A 19,195-nucleotide genomic window follows, 5' to 3' on the forward strand; every position below is an offset into this window, starting at 1 on the left:
TGGCATTTGCATTTTTAATCCTGCCTTACAAAGCTGTGATTAACCTAGTTGTTTTTTCAAAAAGAGAAACAGTAATAAGCACAACACAACAAAAATCAAAGATATTGGCGATAATTCAGAGGTCTGGAACAAGGGTCTTGCTGAATGGTTTGATGAGTTTGAAAATAATGTGAATCATACTTTATTGCCCCTACAATCACCAGATTTCAATCCGCTTTAACATCATATGGGAGATTTTTTTTTTTTTCTGTAAGCTAATGCCTTTTTCAACGCTTTTCTGGGGATTCGTTGTGGAAGGACATCTTATTAAGACATTTCATGATGGTTTTAATTCGTCACCCATCTGTATCTGTCCTGATAAGACCTCAAATGACAGTACAAGATGACTGTTGCCGTCTCAATGATGGTAAATCTCTGCAGAGTCCCTGATGATCCAATAAAGCCAGCAAGGTGTTTTCTTTGCCTCCGAAGGGCTCGGTAACCTTTTCAAAGTAGCTATAGATTAATGCACTCCTGTACAAGCAGAATAAAACAGAGTCACGACAGTCCTGGCTGTAACTTATGGAAAAAACCTGTCTCAAATTTCTGTGTTACTTCTCTGACTTAAATCTCTTTGTTCCAATGCTTAATGTCATTGCTTGAAAACATCCTTTGTCAATGTAAATGCCTGAATGTGTACATATTCGTTTTTTACCTGCATTTTTCTCATTCCCTGTTACAGAATTGTTTTTTTATGGCTTCCGGTTTCTTATTTTTAGTAATTTATGGACATTTCAGTTTGACAATGAACCTGCAGTGTTAGCCACAGTGACTGCTAATGCCGGTAACATCCACACCACACATTATTCATTCTTAATCCATATTTTTGGCTTTTAAAAAATACTTCAGCTGAGAAGCTAACATCTACCAGAATGTGTTTGAAAATGATTTATTTGGTTGCATCATCTGTGTTCATTCATATTATTTTAGAGTACAATACCAGCTTTCTGCTGGATATGTGCGTGTGTGTGTCTGTGTGAGTGACAAAGAGAAGTTTTACTTTGTTTGGGGCTTAATAACTTCTCACTGATGTGAAGCATCCAGCCAAAGCTCACTCGATTGTGATGCGATTAGTTAATTGGGTGAAGATGTGGAGAGTGAATTATGTGTGTATCTCATGCTACACCACTAATGGATGGAAAATACCTCCATCTCTGACCTCATCCTCTCCACACCCTTTAACCAGAAAACTTCTCATAATTTCCAACTTGTGCATTCTAAAGTGAATAGATTTAGCATCTCAGATTTATATCAGCTTTCCAGTTGGCTTTCTTGGGCTGTCTCTCATCATGGCCACGGCTTGAGCCCAGTTGTAATTTACTGTGAGGTTGTTATCGTTACTGTAACAAAAACAGCCATCCGGCTCCTTTATTTATGTTTTTTTTTATCTTCCTGACACTGTGAATGCCCTCATTTGAAAAATGTGCCTGGTTATTAAAAACCAGTCTTACACCGTAAAATGTCTCATTGTGTAACCTTTCACCAGAGAATTATTCTGTCACTCAGAACTATTGGAAAACCCTTTTATGTGCATCTTATTTTATGTTTTTGATTTCTGATTTCTGTGTTACTCCATGGTGGCTTCAAGTTCAGATTACCTTGTACAGAAAAGTCAACAGTTTTTCCAGAAACATTTAGCATGATTATCTGGCACTTCAATTATTGTTTCCATAAAAACCAAGCAGCTCTTTCAGTTGCACGCATTGGTCTGAAGCGTACCCGCTCTGTAAAAACGCCATAACAAATCCCTTTAACAGAGACACCGAGGGCCCGCCAAAGAATGTGCTGTTCACCACTCTGCGACTGAACAGGAAGTGTACTGCTTTTCCACAGGACTCTGCAGAAAATGGTTTTCCCATTAATGGTGGCATGCAATCAGGTGCATGTGTTTTCTTGGCTGTAATATCTGCTGTCAGTCAGGCCAAAGAGATCAACAGAGCAGTGTAAAGGATGAGACAAACTCCCCTCAATCATTCTCATCCTTCTCATTGTCTCAATGGTACAACAGCAAGAAAGGTGCTGAAAACAGTTCTTATTGTTTTATTAACAGAATTGACAGAGGCAATATGTGAACTCCTCTTGTAACAACGGCTGAGTCCCACCTTTGTGATGGGGCTGAAGGTCACTGATGGTGGGAAGGTGTGCATTAGCCACAATATACTGTCATCACTTGACTAAAGCCTCCCTCCTCTTTGTTTTGTCTGCCTATTCATCTTTGTCAGATGTTGTTTTTTATAATTGTTTTTATCCATCTGAATTCATCTTCATAAACTGAGAGCGAAGGGATGAACTAGGGGCTGGATTTCATCTCGTCATACTGCGACTTAATGCAAATCTCCAGCCTGATATTAAAGCTCACTGCTGAATATGCTTTAGAAACCCATTGTGTTTCATCTTCTGCAGTGAATGATAATGAAAGGGCCTACGCATACAGTTTACAAGGGCCCACACAATATAATGAAATAATGAGAGAACTACAGTGTATAGCAAACACTCCCAAGTCGCTCATTGTGAGGTTTGTTTGGTAATTGTGTTTTATCCTCCCTCCATGCAACTAAATAAATGTTTATGGTGACGTGAGTGGAAATGTGCTGATTTGTACTTTCCAACCACCCGCTTAATGAACAGTGCATGTCAGTGTGATAAAAGTGTCTGGATGACTCTGACTGTGTGTAGGTCTTGTATATTAGAGGAACAAGTAGTGTAAATGGTCATTTGGAGAAGCAAAAGGTAGCTGATGGTGCTGCTATTGACAAAAGGACAAATGTGAATAGAAAGATGAAGATTTGACTTTTGTCCTGAGTTATCTGCGATGGAGGTTTTGTGTTTTGCTGCTGCAGCACTTGTATAAAAATGACTTCCTGTACTGATTGTTTCTTGTACCATTAAACCTTTAGTTCATCTGAAATCATCCAACTAATTTCTTTATGCTATAAATTTGTAACTTCCTTTATTAAAAAGCTGGAGTAGTGTATTTAATGTTTTTTATCAATGGGAGTGTCATTAATTTAGCAGGTAGTTGCCCATAAACCAAAGTATTGGACAAATTAAAGTTTTGACCTGGTGATGTTGCTAGATGTAAAGTCAGGGCATCAAAGTGATTACAATCCATCATTTGGGAAACATTCATGTTTTTGCTGAATTTCATGGCAATTAATTACATTGTTGATAGATATTTTAGTACAAACCAAAAATGTAAGGTATGGCAGCCCTACATGAAAACCCGGGATCACCAAAATTATTACGGTTCATCCCCTGGGAACCATTGAATGACTGCACTAAATTTTGTGCCAATCCAGTCAACTGAGATATTTCATTCTGGGCCAAAGTGATTGACCGAGAGACCGACTAAGCAACCTTACCATTCCTAGTGCCAGTCTGCTAGCATGACTAAAAGGACAGGTGCGAAAAATGCTTGAAATCGTACACAACACAACTAAGTTTTCATGGGACACAAAAAATGTGTTAACCTGTATAGACGATTGGCTGAAGTTAACCACTAATTAATGATGTTGGAAAATGAGCTAATAATGTTAGTTTTAGTTTTAACATTCTGTTTGCATGATTCAGATATTATTGGAGATATTGACTATACACCTACTGTAGCCTTTTACTAGATACTAGCCTGTTCATCAGTTTTTAGGGTCCCCTGGAAACTTCGCTGTGTACATCTTGCAGAGTTTCTCTGTTCCTGGATTTCCAACATTGTTTTATTCTAAATGCTGCCTATACGTTGTAAACAGGTGTCAAAAATACATTGCGTATAAATCTCTTGGACCCTAACAAAATACTCTTATTACAATACATCCAAAAGGTTTATATCAGTCCATCTTATACTGAAGGACATCTGACGCTTGTTGAAACAATCACACCTATTGTTTTGACCTAAACATCTAGTCCTTCAACTCATGATGAATCGCCAATGTCCTGTTTCCCAGCATCGACACACACACTCTTCAGAAAAGCAGCAATTTCATAACATTTACTCCTGCAGACACAACGTGTTCAGTGTGAGTCAAATGACACATCATGATAAGTGTGTTGCACTTAAGTGACAGTGAAAATAAATATTATATAAAAATACATTTAAAATTAACAGCTACGTATGTGATAAAAGCGACTTTTACCACATTTACCAAAATTGAACAGTTTCTAGACATGTCGATCCTTGGCTGGAAAAATGTAAGAGGAAAACTGCTTTTTTCATTCACATGTCCCACAGTGACGGGCAGCTTGTCTGATATAAGATGACTGATGAGCTCTTGTGTTAAAAGAATTTGGGTGGTTTATGGTTGCTGCCATTAAAGATGCTGACAGTCATTTTCCCTTTTACATCAGGTATCTGTTGAGAATCATGAAAGCCTCATCACATAGTCTTCCTTGGAGTCCTCTGTATATTTTTATGATGGCTTGTCGGTGTTGGAGATATGGACTCTCTGTAAAGTCCTTAGTATTCCCCTGCAGGCCATTTATCATGCCATTCATCACAAAATTATCACATTTCCAGTGATTGTACTCCCAGTCTCCCACTGAAGAACTGAAAGGAAGTGATAGTATTTTAGTACAGTTTTAAGCAGCTGAAACATATGTTGTATTCATGGGCAGGTAATGAGACATTTTATCATCAGAAGTGTGCAAGACGAATTTGTCTCTTGACAGAAAATGTTTTTGCTTTCATAGACAGTGGAAGATTATACCATGTTTGGAACATTTTAATGTATCGTCTTAATATCAGAGGTAGGTTTTGATTCACTACCCCCCCTCATTCACAATAAAGTATTTTGTGAATGGCGCTGGTATTCCTCAATCATCTCTCTCTGTCAGGCTTCCTTGTCATCCAGTTGCTGCCCTCCACCACCCTCCCCACCCCACTGCCAAGTTCTTTTTTTTCTTTCTTTTTTTTCCCCTGCTTTTCGAGCTTCTGTAGTCTTGCTTGAGGCTTCGTGCTCCCCTTGGAAACACTGGCGTGTTTAGCCTGGTGGATGGATCCTAAGATATTCACACATATTGCACAATAAACTGCTCAGACCTTCAAGCTGTTTTTTTCTCTCCATACTGATTTGTTTGTGCTCATAAAGTGTACATACAGACACACAAACCTCCCATAGGGGTACTGATGTATTGTGGGTATTAATGCGAGTAAGGCTGGATGTAGATACCTCAATTTACATGCGCTATTGTGTATTTTTCTTTGTAAAAACAAAATTAAGGTTTATTTAAAGGTAGTCAATGCTCTGTCTTAGTGAGCAAAGTCAATTTTAGATTTATTGTCAGATTTTAGAAAGAGGCAAATTTTAAATTAGGCACCTTTACATCCTTCCTTTCCTCTACAGGAGCTGGTGAGTTTTATGTTTTCAGGATCAGAAATCTATGAAGAATAATGCAGCATTCTTGAACAGAGGAAGGCACTATGGGTGAACACAAACAAGAAAAGCTAACACTGTTGAAAGAAAATCCATTAGTTAATCAAGTAGCGCTTAAGTGCAAAGTAGTTGTCCTCAAACCAAAAGTTAAAGGAACATCAGCACTGAGATGATGGTGTGGAACAACACACCTTTGCTTTACTACTTGCTAGTTCTTTATAGAACGGGTTGCCCTGTTTTAAATGTCTTCATTAAAACCCTATTGACAAACCACTGATATTGGACAATTAAAAAAAAAACAAGATTATGTTCATTGACAATGTTTTTCCCATGGCAACTACTGTGTAGTTAATGCAGAGTTACAATTAGTACAATGTCAGTCAGCACTGAAAGAAAAAGCCGATGGTACGTAGGTTAAGACAGGCCCAGCCCAGTTGAAGAGGGTGATTGTTTTAAGTTTAGTAAGTGACGCAATTCTTCAGATTGAAATTCTCTGTATTTTTTGGCAGAAAAATGGGTTACATTCAAATGCCAACCTTCAGGATCAGTTGCCACCAAAGAAAATAAGAAAAAACAGAGGAGCTGAAGATTCAAAATAAAGATTGCCTGTTGATTGAAAAGCTGTCGTCACAACGTATATCTGTATTTGATTAATAATTCAGCTCTGGTGCAGCAGCGCAGCCCATTTTAATGTTCTCAGCCGTCAACCTAATCCTTCGTTATCACCCAAATTTAGACTGCATGGAGATGGATGCTAGACGTCAGCCCATCGACCAGCCCACTCCTGCACTGTTGATTAATAGGGTCCTTGCTATTTTGAGGTCACAGGGGTTCGCCTGAGCAAAAATCACACCAAATGAAATTGCTAAGCAGCACTCAGCATTGCTGGTCTCTTCCATGCTCGAGTTGGAAAGTAATCTGTGCGGCAGTTTACCGCCATTAGCCCAAGTTTTTTCAAGAGAGGTGTTTTTGATTTAGTTCTAAGCTCTGAAGTTTGAAACACAGGGTCAGTTTGTCTTGATGGTCTTCATTTTAGCGCTGACCGGTTATGCTGAAATTCTTTTAATCTAAACTCTGCTGACCTTAGAGATTCTTGTTTTCCACAGATGCTGTACTGAATGAAATGAAGCCACTAACCTTATTTCTTCCCCTCTGCTTATTCATCTCCCACACATACAGTAGGTTTATTTATCTATGAATTTGACCTTTGAGTAGGTGGCCGCGCACACCACAGGGGAGCGTAGGTCTGGTGGCCAGAACACCATCTGGACAGGTGATGCCTTTATTCAAGACAGAAAGGTATTAGTTTTCCAAACTCTGTGGGGTTAGTCAAGGACACTGCTTCAGCCCTCTTATATGTCCATCTCTCATTACAGTGTGACAATGAGAACTCTGTGTGTCTCTGCCACTCCCTGACCTCGGTGAGTCTATGTCTGGGTGCCTCATTATCCCCTCACCTGGCACCATTAATACTTGTTTGCCTAGAGGGAGATTGGAGGTAGAAGTGGGGTGGAGCCCAGAGGTCCATGTATTGACCCGTCAGTGGCTGGAGAAAGTAGACAAATAGTGTTGATCGATGGAGAGAGTCGCTGAAAAGTAGGACACCACCAAACTAAGCAGATGAGACTGTACAAGAAAGTCACTGTGGACATTTTCACTGCGGAATAGGATCAATAGGCTTGCAAATGACACAGGTCAATCACTGATAATGATTGCTTTGGACAAAATCCTCTCCAATAACAGGGATAATGGGAGCTGTGTGTGAGAAATACTCAAGCTAAAGTAGTGAGGATGAATCGTCATGCAAGTCTTGTCCTAAAGAGCCCATTAAAAAAAAAAATGTCAGATCAGTCTCAATTGGCAGCAGGGACTCTTTGTTGTGATTCATCTGAGGCTGGATAATGAAAGAAAGGGAAGGATTATCAGTAAGAACATACCAACACACAGCAATGGAATTATTCGTTAACAATTGTTGAAAGGCCATGTGGTAACAACACGGACATACTCCCTCTCACTCAGCAACCACTGTAGCCCTCTACAACACGATTACATTAGTTTCAGAATGTTGCCAAGTACTGTTGAGGGCCCCTGTTTCAAGATGCTGCCGATCAAGTTGCCCAGCATCTCCGGTCCAGCCGCGCACATGACGTTGCATGAAGTATTCACTGAGATTTGGAGTGGCTAAGTCACCAGATGGGAATCTATGTGGTAGGATTCCCATCAGACTCAGTCTGTGACTCTGAAATCCAGCTCCAGTTAGACTCCAGATGTGAAAGTGTGTCTGTACAAAAACAGGCTGCTCTTTTTAAGTGGGTGTAAACAAGTACAAGATCTTCAAATGCACACTCTACCAACATATATCGATGAAAAAAATGAATCAATTAGTCAGAAACAGAAACTTAATCAATAGCTGTTCTGTGTAAGTCCTGTATCAATATCAGAAATACCAAACATTTGCGGATCCCAGCTTTGCAAATGTGTGGATTTGCTGCTTTTCTCTATTTACATCATCGTAAAATGTTCATGTTTAGGAGTGTTGGTCAGATGAAACCATGTCACCTTCGGCTGTTTTAATGACTAAATAATTAATAGAAAAATGAGAATGATCATTCATTTCAGTTTTGAGAAAATGTCTAACTCCAAGACTTTATTTTTGATCACCATGGTTTTAAATAAGATAAACCAAGCAGTATCAAAAATTCATATATATGAATATGTTTATGAATCACATAAAGTAATGCAGTTGATTTTTACTCAAGTCCTCCCTAACCAGCTGATTCAGAAACATCATCTAAGTAAAAAGAAAAAAGAAAAGAAACAGTTTTGCCCACATTTATTAAACTTTGCATTATTTATTACACTATAGTTATAGTATTAGATTAAGGATATACTTAACATGAGTAAATAATATTCCAATATACTCTATGACATTCAAAAGTGGCATTATATTTATTGATATCAGCTATATAGTTGGCTAGCTATGGCAGTTATGACACACAACTGGTCTAGGGTTTGCAATGTTTGTTATGTGTATATTATATTATATTGTTTCATGGCGGAATAAACTTTAAACAGAGTCACGTGTAACAATGTCGGATATCAGACTGATGACGTAGTGATGATGCAGTTAACAGCCCTGCACTGTAGCTGCTTACACTACCGTTACATTAGCTTCACAGACTGACAGAACACAAGCCTCCCTCACTGTCCTGAAACCTGGAGCTCCAGATTCGGAGGTTTTTGCAGGAAATTCTGATAACTCTGTCCACCAGCTAACTGTATTTTACACTTCACTGCACATCATCCAAGCTACTTGACAGCTACCTGTTTGAAACTGACCTGAGGCGATCAAACACGGCCCACTTTTGATTTCTTCAGACATCAAACTTATGGTTTGTCTTCTTTAACGTAACCGTCTTTGACGGTGCATAAATAGTACAGTCACCTGCATACAGAGAGCATATCGACCAGCCAAGAGTCTCTTTTTTTTGTTTGGCTGGCTACCATAATCAATCATTCTGGGCTACAGCTGAGTAAATTTTCTGTCAACAGTTGTCATTATAGTTGGTGAAATCAATGCCAGCTAACAAAACTTTTTCAATCCACTTGCTAAGACATAGTTATATAATTTATACTTAAATCACAGCTGTTTTCAGTTTAAAAGCCCACTTTTTCAAATAGTGATTGATATAAAATAATTAATCTTTCAGTGGCAGTCCCACCAATATGCAGTACTTAGTGTAAATATAGGGACGAACCCTTCAGCAACAACACAGCGGGGCTTCATAAACAGTGGAAGCTGGCACAGTCAGGGTCTGGCTTATTTATGAAGTCGGAATTGATAAATTCCTCCCCTTTACTTTCCATTGCAGATGCTCCTTCAGCTCTGCTTATGGAGCTGCAATTTGCACAGCCTCCTTACGTGACTCGACATGAGAGAACGGGACACACTAAACAAGAGTGAGGATGCTTTACGGGTTTATTCACTTGGGGTTTTATACAGTTGTATTGCTCTTTCTTTTCTAACAAGTATGTTAAAGGCCCTTAACATTTCATTCTACATCCATGGCAGTTTTTATTGAACTTTCAATGTGTACTCTTGGATGTGTTCAAATGAAGGACAAGTGTGAAATAGCTGTGCACTGTGGGTGGTCTCTGTGGCTTTCTCTCCTTGTAGCGCCTTCGCATTTTGCTTTTGTAATAGTACATCTTTTCACAGCACAGAGGCTCCTCCTGCTTTCCTCCTTTGTGTCTTTTTTTGGAGTTGAGCTGTGATATCTCTGCCCAGCTGTGTAGCTAACTCTATCTCCAGTGCTGCTGTTGAGGGGAGGCATTACAGGATGATGCACCCTGTCCATCTGCTTTTTGCACTAACTATCTGTTTGGGGCATGTTGGGAAATGAGGTAAGATAAAGGAGTAATTGTTTATACAATCTAACGCCAACTAGGGAAAGATTCAGGCTTTTTTTTTTTTTTTTTTTTTTTTTTAACGTACAAAATATCTAAACTACCAAAATAAAGAATCACAGACTGTGCAATATGAGCTGAAAGAAAACAAGCTGAATAGTACACACTGAGTTCCTAAAACATCAGGACATGATTTTATGTGTGATTTTTAGAGTATTTATTTAACTGCTGTTTGAAAGCAAGCTTCGCTGTCAGGCCTTTTTGTCTCAACTTACAGTACAAGATAGTTATCATCTTGTCAGGGAGAGCACAAGTTAAATGTTACACATCTTTGGTCACAGACTTTAATTACACTACCACCTGATTAATAAAACAAGAAAAAAAAATCCTGAAAACTAGTACCAAAATTTGTAGTTTCAGACGACTCTTGTTATATTATGTTATATTATTATTACAACTGAACACCAACCTTTTTGTGCAAAGCAGGAAAAAATAAAGCCTTCCCTGTACAGGCTATTGCTTCAGTATACTGGGGAACTTACATACTGAATCAAGGGGGCCAACAATTTAAACCACCAGACGGTGTCCCACTTGAACCTAGCATAAAAGGCTTTCATATTTAATGGGGGAGAAAGTAAGAGCACAAAAAAGACCCTGACGGTTACATCTAAGAACAGGCTGAGGCAGGAAACAGTGTCTGCAGAATGTAATCGCATGTAACATGACATTTGACAGCACTACATCAGCGCCCAGTCAAACCGTGACCTTCGATAATGGTACAGCCACACCATGTTCATGTCATTAAAAATATACCTTTTCATATTCATCCTATATTCTTAGCGCTGTACGTCTACAATAACTTTAGTATCATCATTCTGTGTTGGGCCGTACCATATTAGTTATGATGACAGTAATGTAATTACTATCATTCAGTAACTTGCAGTGTAAGGGATTACAATTTGAAATTCAGTAATTACATTACACTTTCTAATCCCGGTAATGCTACATTACTTTGAAAATTTGAACATTGGCTTGTTCACTGTCTTGCAAGGCGTTGGATGTAGTATTGACAGCAGCTTGGTCTCTCTGCTTTATGTTGAAAAACTGGAACTCGAAGAACACGTTAGCTTGGCGCAGTAGCTGAAAGTGTGGCGGTAGTTAGCCTTTCCTAAACGTGGTTTCATTTACAAGTCGTGTGTTTGTAGTTGGCTTGCCAAGGTTAGCTAAAGTCAGGAGGAATCTCCTGGTTTAGAGGGTGTGTGAACCACACACATTCTCTCTGAGGACGGGACTGCGAGAGTGCTGCGTAGAGTCACTGAGGCTAACTTTAAGCTAGCTGTTGATGGTGGGTAAATACGTAGCACCTTTGACAGAGTTGTTCTGAGTAACAAAAGTATTGTAACAGGCATTAACAACTTTTGAATCTAATTACTTTTTCTGTTGAGTAATTAGTAAAATGTAATCAGTTTTTCAATGAGTAACATATAATGTGTACGTAACATGTTATTGCATAGTGCATTTTTCAAGTAACTTGCCAGGTACTGTTATCATCACTAACATAGGGTTCCTCTTCTGATTCCACCTCCAGTATGCCTGCATACTCAAGATTTGTCATTAAAATCCCCCTAATACCTGCCAAGCTCCATACTTATGTCGTCAAAAATAGTTAGGTTTTAGTAGTTTTATAGTAAATATTGGTTTGGTTTTTGAAACCTTTGCAGTTAGCTCTCAGCTGGAATCAAAAACACAACCTAACAACAAAATGTCAATGTGAAAATGTACAATGACTCTGTTTAGGTTGAAAATAAATATATTATGAATGGGCTCTGCAATCTAATTATCACTACTGCTGCTGCTGCTGCTGCTGGGCATCGTGGCTGTTTTTGATCGTGAGCCTCTATTATCAATGTGAAATAATCTATAAAGCCTTGTGTTTGTGTGGTTCTCACCTCTGGTAGGACATAAATCTGTGGTGACACCCCTGGGCGGCGTGGAGCAAATTCAATTTTTTAAAGCCAAACTCCCCCTGTAGTCTTTCCTCTATCCAGTGATGTCAGAACCCATCAGTGGAGGTACACTTGGCTGAGCAGCAATACAGAGGGGATTGGCAAGAATCTTATACTTAGTTGGCAGTTTATTAGGCACACCTAGCTAAAAGTAGTGAAGTGTAACACAACAGTCCTGCAATAAAACCTCCCTTCATGAAAATTATAATTTTCAGTTTTTATTGAAACTGCTTTTGAGAGGTGTTGATTCAACTTTGTTGCCATTTTGAAAGCTGTAGTTTTTGGTGCTGTAGAATTGTATTGCATTACACAGAGATGAATCAAAAATTTGTAAATGAAAATCTTGGCAGTCAACAGGATGCCTGTCATTCGTACACTTTGCAATCTGTTCCAAATATTTCGAACCTTTCATTGTGGTGGAGAGAACTTCCTTTAAAGGCTCTTTCCTTAACCCAAACATAAGCACCATGGCAGCCCCACCACAAAAGAGGAGGTCATTAAAAATATGTAATATTCAAGTCATGTATGTGTTTGTTATTCTTAATATAGCCACAACAGTGGGAAAATGCTTGTGCTTTATATTCTGTTGTGTGGAAGCAGAGCGCACCAACAGATCAGACTCTGTTGCATTATTTTCCATACTGTGTGTTGCCTGTGTTATTGAAACGGTGTCATTTGTCTGAAGACTATGCAAACTAAAACTCCTCAAACACCAACAAACGACCCCACAGGGCTCCGCCTAAACCCCTCGCTGTATCAATAGTCAGATGTCATGAAAATCCTCGTTCCCGCTCCCATTTTGAGCCAACTTTGCAAGTTCATTTGCACTCGTCTAATCTTCCAAGCACATTCTGCTCATTCTGCTCTCTCTTTCAGTGCTTCTTGCAGACTGAGATGCATAACATCAGCGTAATAGGGAAGGAGACACACAATGTGAGCCCACCCATGCCACTGCTTCTTGACGAAATACAGTGTGCATCCCTGGCTCAGCCTTTCAAAGAGCCCAGTTGCATTATGGAAATTGTTCTGTCGTCTTCGGTATCATAGCGTAGTGCTCTGGGCTTTACAGTTACACTCATTTCCCCAGCTCCCTGTCAGCACTGTGGCTTTTAACACATAGCAGCTGATAGCTTTTACAGAACACAAGCACACACATGCTGTCTTGCAGATTTAGTGTTTGTGCATATGTGTGTGTGATGGTGCTGAAAGAGTGTAGAGACTGGGAACATAATTGCAGTATTTAAACAACAGCGTATGGCACATCTCTTAAATCTACTCCTCCCTCCATTTAAGCCACTGAAATGTGCTGAGTACACTGTGAAGGCCCGTCGCTGTTTGAATAGTCCCACACTCTGTCAGAGCGAATGTAAAGAATGCTTTGAGACGTGCAATGCATGGCTGACTGTGTGTAGGAATTTGAATGCGTGACCTTAAAAGAAGGGTCAGGGGTCAGAGGTCATGAGGTCGTGGCCTTGGGTCACAGTTGCCATAAAAAGAGGTGGACAGACTACTGTGGATAGTTATGTTGAGCCTATTGATGATGAGGTTTTTGTGGATGAAGTTTTACTCAGCTTTTTGGACACGGAGATTACTTGAGCAAAAAAATCAGATTTATAATAAATATCTTATCTCTTAGCTGAGTGTCACCACTTTGTAGTTTTTGAGGTACTTTTTTAGCATTTGAAAAAATTTTAAAAGTCCCAGAGCCCCAAACCTGAAACCTAAAGCCCACAGTTTTAAGGATTCTCAGCACAGCAGTGATCTTATGTAAGAGCTGTTCAATAATCTAATAATGCAATGATACAGATCCTGCCCATGTTAATTAAATAAGCATAAACAAAAGGACACGCAGACACACACATCAAAGCTACTAACAAGACAGACCAACATCGGGAAGGCTGACAGACACGAGTCCTTTAATGACAGGTCTTTTATGGGGCTTTAGGTATCACTTTGTATCCTCGTATCCTCATAAAGTTACTAAGGATAACACAGAGCTGACATTAACTTGACATGCACTTCCCCTGTTCCCCAGCTTGGCTTAATTTGAGAAGAAAAGTGAAATGGTGGTTGATTTTTATTACGTCTACAATCTCTGGTATTTGAGAACAGTACCTTCTGCCAAAGCATGCAAGTACACTGGTGATGAACTCTAACCTGAATCCAGTGACTTGGTCTAACACTAACTCTGTGTCCCAGTTTCATTCTACGTTCTATTTTTAACCAGGTTTTAATTGACAAGTTGTGGCATCCGGTGGCCTAATGGTTAAGGCGCCTACCACATAACCGCGATCCACAGTTCAATTCATGGCCAAGGGAGCCTTGTTGCATGTCATGCTCCTCTCCCTCTGTCCTCGTTTCCCTTTCTCCATCTAGACTGTCGGCTGTCCAATAAAAGGCAAAATTCCCCACCCCCACCACAAAAAAAGACAGAAAGAACAACAATTTTGATAACTGATTCCTTGCTGAAGTCATCCACCAATTGAAATTGGCAAATTCTGGTTTATGCAAGGGATAATAACCGACGAGTTGTACATTCCGTGACTGTACTGGATGACACAGGGGCTAATCGCGTCATGGCCACTTGCCAACAAAATGCCATATGTGATCATATTAAAAAATCTTGTTGTTCATGTACTATTTAAGTCCTGTCATTGTTTGGTCTGTATGTTCAGATTTTGTGGTGTGGTCGGCACTGAGCAGTCTTTTTATTCATTTATTTATTTTTGGTCGCACAAATAGCTCTAGCCCCAACTTTTTTTAGTTCAGTCTCACTTTTACTTTGCCTGCATTAATTTAGTCCAAAAAAACACTGCATCATAGGTGTAAACTATACACTCACTAAAAGTAAAAGTAAACACAGTCTAGCCAATCAGAATCGAGAGTTTTCAGAGGAAGTTTGAAGTTGTTACATTGAGATCTGATAACATGCAAGGGGCATTTTTCGCTGTTTTCTGACATTATATACACAAACAACTGAATTGATCAATCACTTAAACTTGTCATTTGAAGCCGATGTTTTCACACTGGAAAAGTGACAGAACTAATTAAACTAGAATGCATGTTGAACTGACTTGATTTTTGAGTGTGCTGTGGATGGACACTATTGCGCCCCTCTGAGATGAGAATTGTGGCAAGGGATGAGACAGCTCCAGCAACGTCCCAGGAGACAAATAGTAAAATATGAAATTGTGCTTTCTCTTTCTTATCTGTAAATGGCAGTAGTTTTCCAATTGCAATTTGATTGACATCTGTTGCTGCGCACATCATGCTATCCTCTGTTTGTATTATATGGTAAAATGCATTATTTGTAGAATACTAACTGGCTAATAAATACTGTATGGTATTAGTATGTGATTTGAAAGTGAGGCACAGCTTAGCCTAAAAGGATGAGCAATAGGGTAGAATGAGTCAAAAAAAAGATAGTTATAAGGTACCGACAGAACTTGAATACCATCTTTAAAATCATCCCAGATCAAACACCATCATTGTGTACGGTGAAATTAGAACTTAATGATGAATCAGCGACGCACTAGTTGAATGAAATGCAAGAGCAGAATTTGGTTTCAGGACCATGGACAGCATCAGGGGACATACATATCTACATGTCATGGGAATGAGAGCTTCTTCTGTAGTCATCTGACGTAAGAAACCCACTTAGATCTGATCATTACAGTGGCATTATCAAATTTGTGTGCTGTGATCCAATAAACGCATGATAAGACTCATCAGAAAGGCCTGTTCGATGACCCTCAGAGTAATGGTTCTTTACACATTACACTCTGTCGGTCTGTAGACCTCGAGCTTGCATTGATTTCTCTTTCTACATTATCTTGGTTCACTGCTGATATAAAAAGAGAAGTCCCTCACCTGACACATAAGTCACATACTTACCTGACGCAGACAGGGGCAGCTTTACAAATTTTTGAATGGGAGGGTCAGACTGGGACACAGATTCAAAGAAGGGAGGGCACATTTGTGTAAAAATGTATTAAGACTCAAATTACTCTCCTGGTTCTTGGCAATAATAGTAATTATTATTCAGTGTAATAAATGAAAAATAAAAAAAAGAAATAAACAACTTTAAATATTCCAATATGAAATAATATCGATAGATTGCTGCTCATGGTCATTTTGTGTCTCCCTACTGTGCCTTTGTATTATTTGTGGGTTTTTTTGCATCACGTTGTGACTGTTTAACATCTTTATGTGGTTGTTTTGCATATCTTTGTGATCGTTTTATGTCTCCTTGTGGCTGTTTTGCGGCTCTTTGTTGTCATTTTGCATTTCATGGTTGTTGACTCTGGTATGGGGGCCACCAGAGGTCTTTGCCACCCCCCTGGAAGATAGGCTATATTGAACTGCTGCGGTTTGTGGTCATTAGTCATTAGTCTTTCAACTAAATTTTCAAACAAATCGATTAAGTTATGCAAATCAAAGCAGCATTTACCACTTGTTCAGTGTTGCTGGGTCTCTTTCAGTTTATACTGTATGTAAGTGGAAGGGGTGGAGGGTGCACTTGAAAGAATTGATTGGATGAGTGGGTGGAAGGACATATGTCTCTCTGTGTGTTTGTTTTTGTGTGTGTTAGCCAGCTTAATTTTCAGCCACTGCTGCTAAGAGTCATCACTCTGAAACACTCCAAATGAAATCTGCCGCCCATGAGCGCAGGACGCACATGACACTCAGGGACCAAGGCCAGTTGAGAACACTAATTTGTGGGGTTAATTAGAGAAATTTGTTGAGTGCTTAATGATGCTGTCAGGATGCTTTTCAGTAGTTCTCTACCTCCTTTTAAACAAAATATATTCAAAATGGAAACACAATTTAGGCTATGGATGAAGGGAGTTGATTGTCACTCTGTAATTTTCGGTCTGACAACCTTGTGAGTGTGAGAGGCGTAGGCGTGCCGGTGACAAGGAGCTTGCTTTTCAGATGACAGCACCACAATGCTTGTCACTAGATGTTTTCCTCCAATCAAAATCACATTATTCAAATCTTTAGAAATGTCAACAGAGCAAACCTCAATCTTTTGATACTGTATGCTTTTAATTCACACTGAACCTCAGGCAGCTCTGTGAGCCACGTGACGGAGCAGGAGGAGAACGAATGGGTCAGGAAATAATGACATAACCATCCCTGGGCTGTGGAAAATTTTGACCTCCATTTGGGCTCTCTGGATGTCAGAGAGGGTCCGACTTGGGTCAGAACAGCACAGTCCTGTACTGTACTGAAGACTATGGGACAGTGACCCACTTTACACACCCACCATTTTCACACAGGCGCTGGACATATTACTGGTTGCCCCCCATTTTCAACCTGAAAGACTTGCTTTCAACTCTGTGATAATTTGGGGTCAATTTGGCACCAAGGGGCTGATAGTAAGGAGTCCCCAGTCCCTACTTCTATACAGCTGTGGAGATGGACAAACTGTATTATGGGTAGAGATGATATCATATTGCCAGTAATGACATTTTTGCAGGCAGAAAAGGATTATATTGGGTAAAACCTTCATAAAAATTCCAATTGCCCCAGTGGTCGAGAAATAGAACGGTTGTGAAGAACTCATCATTTATTAAGAAGTACAGTTGTGGAATATCTGGCCCTGTAGTTTCATGGCAGTAAACTGATGGTAATTGGCCACCACTAGCTGACAACACATTGGTGCTGTGTGTTCTCCTGTTAGCCAAATTGGTTGTGTAACATATGTTAAATTTATAATCCTTAAGATTTCTATCATATCAAACCCTATATGTAGGGTAACACTATTTTCGGCTGCCATTTATTCAGTTATAGCTATTAAATGTTTTTCCACTCATTAGTTTGAGCTGTCAGTGGCGGAGTCTGCCACCCCTGCGCTGGATTCAAATGGCGTGCACATGCTCAAGGGATTAACAGGATACAATGCATGAACCAAATTATAATAATTAATAATTATTAATAAATAATTATTTATTAATGACATAATCCAAAAGATCAGAACCGCTCATCCCAGGCACTTTGAAGAGTATGGGGAAACTTCTGATTTAAACACGTTTCTCGTCTTCTTCTGTCTCGTCTTCTACAGAGTAGCAGCTCAAAGCGAACTTCCAGCCCCCAGTGATCAACAAACGTGTTTTCAAACAGAACTCACTTTCCTGGATTAAGATGTTCTTAGCATTACCACCAGTAACCACAGATGTCGCCCAATCTACCAGAGCTGAGATCTTAAAGATTATAACTTTAATATTATAGGAACATTTTAAGTTTCTTGAAATGATGAAGTCAACTACTGCTCCAGATTTTTTATTCTTTTTAATGTTTCTGTACTTGTTAGTGCTGCTTAATAATCATCTATAAAATGTGACACATTGCATTGTGGAATCTCAGAAAGTAGTGTACATGCCACAAGCACTTTCTCTGTTGTAATGTTGGAATTTTTCAGGGCAGTATATGGTGCAGAAATTTCACTCTCAGACTTTAAATACTCAAATAAAATGGCTGGCAGTAAATGTGTTATACAGTATATTACATAGTAAACAGTGAGTGATTACACACACAGACGACGCAGAAGTGTTTATCGTCAGATTTCTGTCAGGAACAGAAGGTAAATATTCATTTGTCTGAAAGCTGATGGATCTCTGTGAGGAACTGAAATGTTCCAGATAAAGTTCTTTTCAACTGTGATTGAGTTCACGATTAAGTGAAAGTTTTTTCACAAATTTAGAGCCCAAAAGGTTAGAGTTTGCCAAAAGTTCTCCAGATTGAATTAGGATTGTGTAACGGCACAAACATGAAGCAGGATATGACTGAAAAAAGCCATGTCTGGCCAGTATAACCACTCCTTTGACAACAGTTAAAAGAAAGTACACACACAGCATGTCGACCACTCTTTCTCCAGCAGGCTTAAGAGGAGATCTAAGATGATAAAACACAGATGTGCCCTCACCATTTAGCCACCATAACTCTAAACCCCATGCTCGTATTTCAGACAACGATGTGTTTTTGGAAGATTCATGCGATGGAAATTTTCTAAGAAAACATGTTACGGTTATGAAGATGGAAGGCAACAGTTTCCTGGTGGAGGAAGCGTCAGTAGGAATGTGGAAATAGTCGGATGTTTCTTGTTTTCCAATAGCCGCAGCTTCACTGCTTCTTTCTTGCAAATCATGTTGCACAAACAAGCATGATTAACTTGATATCTCAGGAAATTGAATAATAGTGGGGCTCATGGTTCACTGCAGAGAGGAAATAAGTTCTGCAATTGTGCTGCCAGGTTCTTCGTGTACTGCTCTTCCTTCAATGCCAAAATGGGTTTAAGAGTTTGTCACAGAGGAAAATACAGCGGACAATTCCACTTTAGTGCACAGTTGTGAGCCCAACAGACTATTTGCACAAAGT

General features: G+C 39.4%; 1 protein-coding gene across 4 annotated transcripts in view; it reads left to right on the forward strand.

The window, feature by feature from the left end:
- kcnq5b (potassium voltage-gated channel, KQT-like subfamily, member 5b) overlaps positions 1-19,195 on the forward strand; it is a 114,784-nt gene that overhangs the window by 61,490 nt on the left and 34,099 nt on the right. The window contains exon 1 of one of the 4 annotated variants that reach the window (XM_040146796.1): positions 9,746-9,806. The exons of the other annotated variants lie outside the window; for them this stretch is intronic. Coding sequence (XP_040002730.1) covers positions 9,802-9,806 — 5 coding nt within the window. The 5' untranslated portion in view covers positions 9,746-9,801. Of the gene's footprint in view, positions 1-9,745; positions 9,807-19,195 lie in introns of those variants that run through there. 4 annotated transcript variants of the gene reach the window in all.

The sequence above is a fragment of the Xiphias gladius genome, chromosome 15, assembly GCF_016859285.1.
Source record: "Xiphias gladius isolate SHS-SW01 ecotype Sanya breed wild chromosome 15, ASM1685928v1, whole genome shotgun sequence".
In the NCBI taxonomy this organism is placed as follows: domain Eukaryota; kingdom Metazoa; phylum Chordata; class Actinopteri; order Istiophoriformes; family Xiphiidae; genus Xiphias; species Xiphias gladius.